Source organism: Drosophila gunungcola, unplaced genomic scaffold (assembly GCF_025200985.1).
Source record: "Drosophila gunungcola strain Sukarami unplaced genomic scaffold, Dgunungcola_SK_2 000018F, whole genome shotgun sequence".
Taxonomy (NCBI): domain Eukaryota; kingdom Metazoa; phylum Arthropoda; class Insecta; order Diptera; family Drosophilidae; genus Drosophila; species Drosophila gunungcola.
The window spans coordinates 1,126,977-1,137,678 of NW_026453200.1; the positions used below are offsets into that span (position 1 = coordinate 1,126,977).

General features: G+C 33.7%; 1 protein-coding gene across 1 annotated transcript; it reads right to left on the reverse strand.

Annotated features, from left to right (window-relative positions):
- Positions 1-1,803: 1,803 nt before the first annotated feature.
- Positions 1,804-9,941, reverse strand: LOC128263768 (uncharacterized). Its single transcript, XM_052998950.1, has 10 exons — positions 9,862-9,941; positions 9,610-9,715; positions 5,687-9,542; positions 5,395-5,630; positions 5,185-5,314; positions 4,610-5,124; positions 4,066-4,553; positions 2,257-2,326; positions 2,122-2,199; positions 1,804-2,049 (listed from the first exon to the last, which is right to left on the reverse strand). The coding sequence occupies exons 2-10, from the start codon at positions 9,691-9,693 to the stop codon at positions 2,014-2,016; spliced, it is 5,493 nt and encodes a 1,830-aa protein (XP_052854910.1). The 5' UTR covers positions 9,694-9,715; positions 9,862-9,941; the 3' UTR covers positions 1,804-2,013.
- Positions 9,942-10,702: the final 761 nt, after the last annotated feature.

The following is a 10,702-nucleotide window of genomic DNA, read 5'->3' on the forward strand; positions in this document are numbered from 1 at the left end:
ATATTCAACCATTACTATATGTCGAAGAACTAAAATAAAATTAAAAAACAGCAAAGTTCGCATTTTTAAATTTTTTTTTCCGATTGTTTCTATGGGAGCCATATGCTATAGTCGTCCGATCCGGCTCATTCCGACTTATGCACTACCTGTAATAGAAAGACAACTTTTGGAAAAGGTTAATGCAGATAGCTTTAAAACTGAGACCGACTGACAGACGGACAGACGGACATGGCTAGATTGACTTTAAAGGGTCAGAAATGGCTCCTTCATTGCGTTGAAACTTCTGACTGAAATATAAAACCCTTTACAAGGGTATATTTTAATGGCACATTTTTGGTTTTTGGACAGCGGTACTTTGCGTTTAGCTAAGATCAAGAGTCATACAGGGATGACTCATGATCTTGGTATTGAGGTCCTCTTTAATTGTAACTAGGTTTTGGAGCTTTGCAGTAATAAGACTGCTGTTTCAAACAAAAACTTCTAATATCAAACAAATACACCTCTTGAGGAGGGAAAGTTAACATGACGATCGCACCTTCAACTCCAAAAACTACAGATATCCCATTTTTGACGACAATTTTTTTATTTTTATAAATTTTTTTTGTAATCGGCACATAGCTGCACAATTAAATAAGCCTTGTTACTTTACAATTCCAAAGCAGGGTACCGAATATCAAAACTATTGCATGCGAATCGAACTTTTGTTCGTAGGTGTGGTAAGAGAAGAGTTTCGAACAGTAGGCTGATAGGTGTATTTATCTTTGCCTGGTTTGGGGATTATTGTTACAACCGTTTTTTATCTATCTGTGACTGTATATCTGGGTGTTCTCTCCAGAATGGACATTTGCTGCAGTTGGGAGAAAACTGTTTCATTTGGGCACTTTGAGCTTGGTTTTTTACTTTTAATAAAGATTTTTAAAGTTCTTCTTTGGTGGCTGGAGATCGTTGAGCTTGGTATTCTCTGCGGAGTCAGCGCTTTTTTAGTAGGAGCGGCTCAATGTGATTATTAGGGTGTGTCGCAGAGTTGTTGGCAGTGGGTCGAAAACGAACAGGAGAACAGGTGAGGACAGATCTGCAAGTGTTTCAGTTTGTATTAGTCCTCGCTGCACTCTCTTGTTACAGCGAAATCAATAATCTCTGTTTTTTGGATTTGTGGTCAATAGGCATTTCTAGCCGGTGAAACAAATTCTAGCTTGTTGGCGGGGATGATTGTATAATTGACGAGAGACGAGAGTTGTTTTGCATTATATTATTATTATTATTATTATTAATATTATTATTATTATTATTATTAGTATTATTATTAGTATTATTATTATTATTATTATTATTATTATTATTATTATTATTATTATTATTATTATTATTATTATTATTATTATTATTATTATTATTATTATTATTATTATTATTATTATTATTATTATTATTATTATTATTATTATTATTATTATTATTATTATTATTATTATTATTATTATTATTATTATTATTATTATTATTATTATTATTATTATTATTATTATTATTATTATTATTATTATTATTATAATTATTATTATTATTATTATTATTATTATTGTTATTATTATAATTATAAGGGCACAACTAATAAGCACCAATAAACCGACGAGCACAGCCGAAGAAACAGATAATTTGAACACTAACCGGTCAAATTGCATTATTTTTTATGTATAATATGGTGACCACCACCTCAGAAGCATTTTAATCTGTTGTTTTACCTTATAAATTTGACACATTTGAAAAATACATATTAAATAAATATTATTTTATGCTATGCTGATTTTATTTTCCAATTAACTTTCAAGCGAAATGCTGGCTTTACTAGAAAACTTAAAAACTGTGGGGAAATTTATCAACCAGATTTATTATCTCAACTTAATTAACATTATACTTAGTTACCTGTTTCGCATCTAATTAACGAAGTTATTTTTTAGGACTTAGGTACTTATAATTAACGATACATTTAATGGATCTCTAAAAACTAGATGTTTATAAAGAACTAAATCCGGACAAATCACACGGTATCTGAAATTATTTAAATGCGCAACATGTTAAATTTCAAAGGTGACTGACAATTCATTTTAACAGGCAGCATACCTTGTCGGGCTTATATAGATGTGTATGTGGTAACAAAAAGGTTGAACCCAAATCTCTTTCAGTCATTGTATTGGCATCCTGATTAAAAAATATATAAATGAAGTCTACATTTAAGTATCTGTGTTTAAAAATTACCTCGTTTAAAGAGCTGGTTCTATTTTCGCCAACATCAAATGATTCATGAAGGGAAGTTACATCATGTAATCTAGTAAATAAATGGAATATAGAAGACATGTTGTTATTTGTGAATTTGCTTAACTCAGTTACTTTTTTGCGATACTAATAATGTTTTATAGATATAATTGTAATGCTTTGCTGGCACAAAAAACAGCACTTACGGCCGACTGTGAAAAGAGCGGCAACTTTTCAGATTTTGAAGCTCCAACAGTTTTGGAACAAGAACAACACCACACAAACTATAAAAAAGACGTTCTAAGTTGCGCTTCTATGCGTCAAACGGTTTTAAACAAAGTTTGTTATTTAATACAGGAACACAAATTTGAACTCTTTGATAGTTGCACGAACTTTGTACTTTTCCATTCAAATTGGTTGCTTCTAGGTAAAAGACCCAAAGAAACAGCTCAAAGAAGCTAGGTTAAGTTTTTGCCCACCAAATAATTTTTTTTTGCCCACCTCCAGTGTTAAAAATATGAGATGTTGGAAAATTTTTTAAAATTTTCGAAACTTAAAAGTTGACATTTTTATTTTTTTTTATTACAAGAGAATCGTTTGCCCACGCTTGCCCACCTCTGAGAATTTTGAAAAAGTGAAAACATTAGAAATTATGGAACTTTTAAGTTTTCATAATTTTTTACCATGAAAAAATCTCTTGCCGACGGCATAAAAATAGTTTTTTCGAAAAAATAAGAAATGCCCATGTTTGCGCACCTCTTAAAATTTAAGAATTAAAAAAAAAAATTTTAACTACATTTACAGGCGGGCAAAGTATTTTTGTCAGAAACGTAATTTTTAAGAGGTGGGCAAGCTTTTTTTTTTAAACATGTGTTTAAGAAGTGGGCAAACAATTTTTGTATAGTTCTTAAATTTAAAGAGGTTAACAAGCATGGGCATGGAAAAGAAGAAATTTCGAAAAAAAAACTATTTCTATGCCGTCGGCAAATGTTTTTTTCTTGAGGATAAAATTATTAAAACTTAAAAGTGTAATATTTTCTAAAATTTTTACTTTTTAAAATTTTATGAAAATCTTCGAACTAATTTATGGGCAAAAGTGGTAAAAAAAAAGGGCAAACGATTCCGCTTTTCAAATTTCAGGAATTCGATTTTAGTAGACCCAACTTCTTTGAGCTCAAAGGAACATATTTTCCAACCTATGTTCCATCCGCTGTATAGCGAAGAATACGAAGAAATCCGATTTTCTACGCGATTTTTAATAATTTAGCCCATATATTTGGAGTTACCTAATTTTTTTTTGGCTGACGAACACTCTTAACACTCAATAGCTTTAAAAAAAACAGTCCCTTGCTTGAACCATTATTATCCAAGTAAATCTCTGATTTTGACACAAACAAATTTTAATTTCTCTTGGAATCTACAGTCATCTGTGTGCTGTGATTTCGGTTTATCAAAAAATTTGAAATCAGTAATTTTGTATGTTGAAAGTGATTCTTTTTGTAGAAATATAGTGGTAACTAATTCTGTTCAATAAGTATTTTGATTTTAGCCTTCAGTAGCCATACGAGAATACTTTCCTCTTCTACATTTAATACTCACCAACCTGGCCGCCTTAAAAACAGTTTCATTTTACAAATTCTAAAGAGTGTAGGCTGTTGCTTTTGAAGCTCTCGCGGCTAAATTAGAAAAATTGCTTATGGTTGTGTTGATATATGTGTTGCTTCGCGTGGGCTTATAAAAATGTTAAAGCCAAACAAGTAATGTAAAGCGTTTTCACCCTGATTGGAAGGAATGAAGGAGAAAGCGACTTACATTGGAATTTCTAATACACTTTTATCGGTAACAACGGCAGATACCTCAAAGCCCGCAGATACCAGATCAGCTCTTTGCGTAATGATGTCTCTATATAAGTGTTTATCTGACAACGTTGAACATTTCGAACGATTTGCAAAAGATATGGCAGTAGGTCGGCAGGCACTCAGGTTGACATCATCTTTATGCACTACACTTTGCTGTTCATTATCAGTAGTTGATCTATAGGCATTATGGTTCAAAAATGAGTTTTGAAAGATTCGAAACTTTGCACGAGGAATCATAAGAGTAAGAGAGCGGTCGGTTTGGTCCTTATCACCAGGGCCATGGTCGGAACTACTAAGAGAAAAGTCGAATTCTTCAATTTCTCTTCTTGTTCTGGAACCGTTGCATAAATTACAAACTGAAAGGGCCTTGCAGTTTCGTGTCGTACTGGCTTTTTGAAGTACAACATGCTTCAAATTAGTGTTAATCACACCGTTGGATTCCTACGAAAGAAAAAAAATGAATTACTCAATCCAATTTGTTAAGTATCTAAAACTACCTTTTTAGACATGGCTGTCATGCACTGCCCAAATTCACTTTTGGATCCCTTTCTTCGGTTGGTCGGTCGACAACCTTCGGTTGATGTTACTATGCTGGGATGTAAATGGGAACCAGCAGCAAAAAGTTGGCTTGCTTTCAAGTTGCCGTGCTTTGATTTTATTAGTAAATAAAAAAATAGAAACAAGGTAGACAAAATTGTGCCGCTCGTAAAAAGAAAGATCATTATAATCTTTAGGTTGACTTGGCACTTAGTTCCAGCGTACCAAGAATAGCACTTGCAAGTAGTTATTGCCTGCTGCCTTTTGTCGACGGACTCGTTTATACATTTGCCTTTAAAGTTACACCAATCACAGCCGATTATATTTTCCGAGCAATGGCGCCCTGGGTATAAAGCGTTATCAGCTGTATCCACATAACCTTCCTTGCAGCTGCAAGTGTAGCTGCCAATCAAGTTAAAGCAGTGAGCATCAATGGAGCAATCGTTATAATTTTCATTGCCACATTCATCAAAATCTTAAACGGAAAGAGCTTTGAAAGTAATCGTAAGTTTTCGGGTGGGTTCTAAATAATAACCTTTGAAAGCCAATACATTTTGTCCATTTCTTGGAGTGTAAAATCCAGTGCCTCCAATACTAAAGTTGCTTTGACGTAGATATCTTTTGAATATGGATGCGAGCTGATACTCATCGCTATTCTCTGACAACTGTTAACAAAAAAATATTTTTATTATTATTTATATATTATACATTTAAAAACTAATTCGCTCTGCTTTTAAACGCTCACCTGAAGAAGGAATGTGGCCGTTAACGTATCCTTTTCAGAAAAAAAGCTTCTTAATTGCACTCCATGAAATATGTCTCTGTAATCGGACTGCATTACCATGCGATCAGCGGCTTCTAATAGAACTCTATTAATATGACGATACTCGACTGTTGAACTACTTTTTACGCCGTTGAATGGTTTTAGTGAATGGTTTCCCGCCCAGTATGCTTGAATCTTCATTTCGTACGTGTAAGTAGCTGTAATATGTGTTCAAGAATGTCAAAGTTACAAAACAATCAATCGAAAAACATACGTTTGCAAGGGCGATCCGGAAACATGCGTCCAAAACTTGGTCGGCACTCGCAAACATTCGAAGTTCCGGTGTAATTAGCAAAGGTAACGCAAATTTCATTTTTATTCGACCTGCATGGGGGATGGCAAGCACCCGCCGAAACTATTTTTGAATAATTCGTCTGCGCAAGGGAATCAACAAGTTGTACACTGTTGGATTCGCTAGAAGCATAGCTAACCCCATCTGCGTTGGAGTCCGAAATAAATAGATTGCTCGAATCGTTTCTTGAATCAAAGTTCTTCGAATATCTAAGACTATTTTGCTCTTGAATAATATCTACAGCCCTTGAGGAACTGTTTCCAATTATGTCTTTAGATGGCTTTACTAGATAGTCGGATTCCTTGAAATGTTTAGACATTTGACTGATCTGTGACTGCTTGTATGTTCTTAAAGATGTTAGTACTTTCTGTAGCCTAATAGAAATTGAGTCTTTTATTTGGCTTGTCGCGTGGCCAATAGACATATTATTTAGGTCTACATCGAAACTATTTACGATTGCAGATAAGTTTTTTGTACCAATACTTTTCGATTTGGTGGGCTTTAATATATTAAAATAATTTGTTGTGTTCCGTGTATAAGTAGAGGTTGAAATCAAATGATTTATTGTCTTCGAATTTCTCACATGCATTGATAATTTATCCCATTCCATTGTTTTTTTTGAAACAGAACTGTTTTCATCCTGTAACATTTCAGATGGTTCCAGTATTTTGATATCGTCCTTTACCGCTTTAAGCAAATTATTTTTGCACTCTTCGAACTGACATTTTGTTCCTAAGGTCGAACCATTCATAATTTTATTAGATTCAGAAAGCGGCTCTCGTATTGTTAATAATGTTAATGTGTTTCCATTGGTGACTGGTATGATGGACCTGTATTGGTGACCACTAATAGTTTTCACTGAAAATGTTTTTAACTCAAGGTCGTCGTTCGACGTAAACTTAAGGGACTTCGACTCCTTAGATGAAATTGATCTTAGTTGAGGCCTTTCGAAAACATGCAAAGAGCCCGAAGGCGTTGAGTGAACAGCGCTCGTAATGTCGATCCTCGGAACCATTTTAGAAGTTTCAGGATTAATTGTATACTCCGTAAAAGGTCCTATATGAAACTGTTCACCTGTGGCTTGAAACCCCTTATTTGAATTGCTGGTTTCAAGCTGTTTGTATGAAGACATAAAATGTTTTGTGCGTTTTTCGTTACTCTTAGGCAATGAAACCAATTTATTGGAAACTGTCTTTTCAGTATGATCATACTTCTTGGTAAGGTTAAACTTTACAAAGTTCAAAGATTCATTTGAGTGTTCTGATTTTTGATCTGGCACAGTACCTTGTTTCACTTTTTCATGAAGAACTCCATGGATATCCATAGTTGGTTTACTATATGTACCAAACGAGTCGTTCGCACTAATCAAGTTAAAACTAAATTGAGAGGGAAATTCATTTCTATAGAAAGAAGTGTACTTGTTTATTCCGATTTGTTTTTTCATGTTTTCAAAGGAAAAGCCATGCTGATCATTCTTTGAGTTAATTAAATTAACATTTTGTAGTTTAGTTTTGGTGAAAGCCCCCTTTGGAGTTACATCTTTATACTCCACGGGAAAGAGCCTCTTATGGTTGTGTGTTAATTGAATATCAATCTTAGCGTCGCTTATAGGTATTTTGATGCGATTTAATAGAAAGCTATTAATATGTCCTCGTACGGCTGTTGCGTACGGAATGTTTTCAGATTCCCTCTTAAATGTTAGTGGGCGGGCATGCATATTAACTGTATGACTAAGAACGTCATTTTTCATGTTGACTTGTTGAAGCGCCGTAAATGTAGAAGCAATTAAGGGCGTTCTGTATGTCATGGTTGGTTTTATTTTGTCTAGGGTACAATCATTTAAAATAGAGTAGTCAAAAGTGTTTGACATGCTAGCATAATTTTTACTAGCTGGTGCTGGTAGGTTTGTAACAAATATTTGTGGATTTCGAAAAATGTCTAAAATTTGATTGCTGTAAAATGCTGAATTTAAGCTTATTGCTGGATGAGAAGAGTGACGATCAATGCTTGAATATTTTTGTACCAAATCAATGCGTGAGAACCTGTTACTGCCGACTGTTCTATCCAATTGAGACTGAAATGTGGATGGATATTGTAGTAGTATTGGCTTATTTACAGGCAGCGGTGGAGGCTTCAATATACTAGCATATTCTATCACAATCCTCTTGTTATTTGAAAGAGAATTATGTAACATAGTAGATTGGAATGAAATACCAGAGTACAATGATGTTAACTCAGTTGAGTGATGATAGCTTGTTGTATTGCCATTTGACTTAGTGCGAGAAACACTTATATCCGTTCTTGGCCTTCCAAAAATAACATTAGCGCTGGCCGTTATAACCTCACCAGGTCTAATAGGAATACCGGTATTAACTAACACATTGTTGTACACCTTTGCTGTATCTACAGAATTTCGGGGATACGACATTTTGGCTAGAGTAGCTCTTAAAAAGTTCTTCTTTACGTCCATTTTTGGTGGGTATATATGTAAGCTATTAATTCTTAGTTTGCCCAGACTATCTGCATTTTCCTGTTCTATGACTCTCGAGTTCAAGTATTTTATTTTACTTGTACCACTTTCATTTTGTTGTAAAGGAATGTAAACTGGATTTTCCATTGTTGCTGATATGGTTAGGGTATCATTTGCAGAACCTTTATTGGAATAAGCTTTATTATTTTTTGTTTCTTTAGTAAATGTCTGGTGGTTTTTTTCCAGATTTTGTGTATAATTAAACTGTTTTTTTAAAAGGTGGGCTACGACATTAAGCATTGGACGAAATCTTTCTAAATTTACGTTTCCACTTGCACTGACTTGCGAGGATGCAAAAGAAATATACTGTCCAGGCTTTGGCTTAGTACTATCCTTTATGTAGATCTCACTGTTTTCAGACTCCGATGATGATAAATCTGTATTATTTTTCTCAGAAATGGGATTCATGTAAAGGGCTGTTTTTTCTGATATCTTGCTGATATTTTTAGAATAGTTTGGTTGCTTAGAGCTAAAGTATAATTTTTTCTCAGTACTATTCAATGTATCTGGTGTTTCAATGATATTCATGGCAGTTACTTGAACGATTTCACCTCCCAACAAAGTGGCCATTGTAACAATAGTTGGGCGTTGGTTTTTTCCCCTTTTAAGCATAAGCTCGGATTTTAAAGAAACCAATAGGTCTGAGTTAAACAAAGAACTGCTCACAGTATTAGTAACAATATTCTTCATAACGTGAGTAAGAAGCTGTTCGTGTTGGGTAGGAACTCTTGGATCACTTTTACACACTGTCCTTTTAGTATCAATATATGAAGCTACTTGTATTCCAGTCAAACTACTTCTAAACATAGTTGAACAATAAGTTAATGTTTCTAATAAGGTTGTAGTTGAGTATATAATCAGATCTTCGGTTTCTTTTGATATAGTATTTTTGTCCAAAATTGAATCACAATGTGTTCCTTTTCTATAAATATAGGTTGCAATTTTTGCTGGAGTTGACTCTGTGATAACGACTTGGGTTAGATTATTTTTGCTTGTAACATATGTCGGTGATTGAAATCCATTGTATACGGTTTTGGTAAGCAATATTTTACTGAAGTAGGTATTTATGGTGGGCGAAAGTTCTTTGGTTGTGTGTAGAAAAGTCAAAAGATGTCCAGGTCTCGTGATTGTATTAACAATAGTATGTTTTGATGTGACTACTATTGGGGTTAATTCCGCTTGGCCTCTGTCTATCGTGTTAAAATAGTGATAAGTTGTTGGGAACATTCCAACAACTAGCTCTGGGGTCTAAGTGTATTAAAAAATGATTTATCAATAAAATGGCTTATACAATTATACTATGCATTTTGCTTACCCTTGAGAATGTTACTTCTGAAACTATCGGATTACTTGCGTGAAGATACTTCCGCTCTTCCGTGAGACTGTTTGATATAACCATTTCCTTGCTAGCCACTTTAGTGCTTCCGTCTTCAACATAGGTTGTGCGATAAGTGTAAGTGGTAAGACAAATTTTTGTAATAAATGAATGATCGGGAACAATTAGTGTGTCCTATGGAATGAATTATCGACATTTGAATACTCTTGATATCGTGTATTAAAGTATTACCTGTTTAATTAAAGGCAATGTTAAAATCATCTGATTTGTAAGCGTGCTTGGGGCCAGAGTGAAGGGCTTGTGTAAATGTTGTGTTGTTGAATTAGGCTGCGAATTCACCAATATCTTTTCAATATGTTTTCCTTTTTCACTAGCAATTATTAGTTCTACTCCATTTGACATAACGTGAGTGCCAAGTTTGTATCTGGCCTCATCCAATGCTTTTTCCGAATCAGAGCGATACAAAACTTCATTTTCATAATCCTGTAAGTACCTAGATTGAATTGTCCTGCTCCTGCTATGAGCTTGGATACTAGAAACGTTTTTTCGATTGTAAGCTAAATTGGTTCCAAAAGACAATTTAAACAATTTTAATTTTTATAGGCGTTGTCGGCTGCATTGAGTGTAATCAAATGGGATGAGAGAAAGGAACGAACAAATATATATATCTTTACATTTAAGGGCAATCGAGTTTTACACCTGCTCTATGGGTTTTTTGTGGTTGTATACAAAAAATTAAAAGATGAAAAGCCATATGCAACATTTTGAGAACAGTTATTGAAAAATATTCTAAATATGTAGGTAAAGAACTTCCTTCGTGTCCTTGGTAATTGGTTAAAAAATCATAAAAAAACGTAAACATACCTTTAAAAGTTTCCATTACCTTTTCCGAAAAAAGTTTTAAGTTTTAATTTTTTTATTAGGTTCAGTTCTGAATATTTGCAAAACTGATCTGATTCTAAAATAAGAAAGTAATTAAAAATAAAATACCCTATTTTTTGGAACTAACAGCTTTAATCTTAACGGCGCTGTAGGAAATCAATTTAAGTGTGTACTTGCTTTTATTTATATA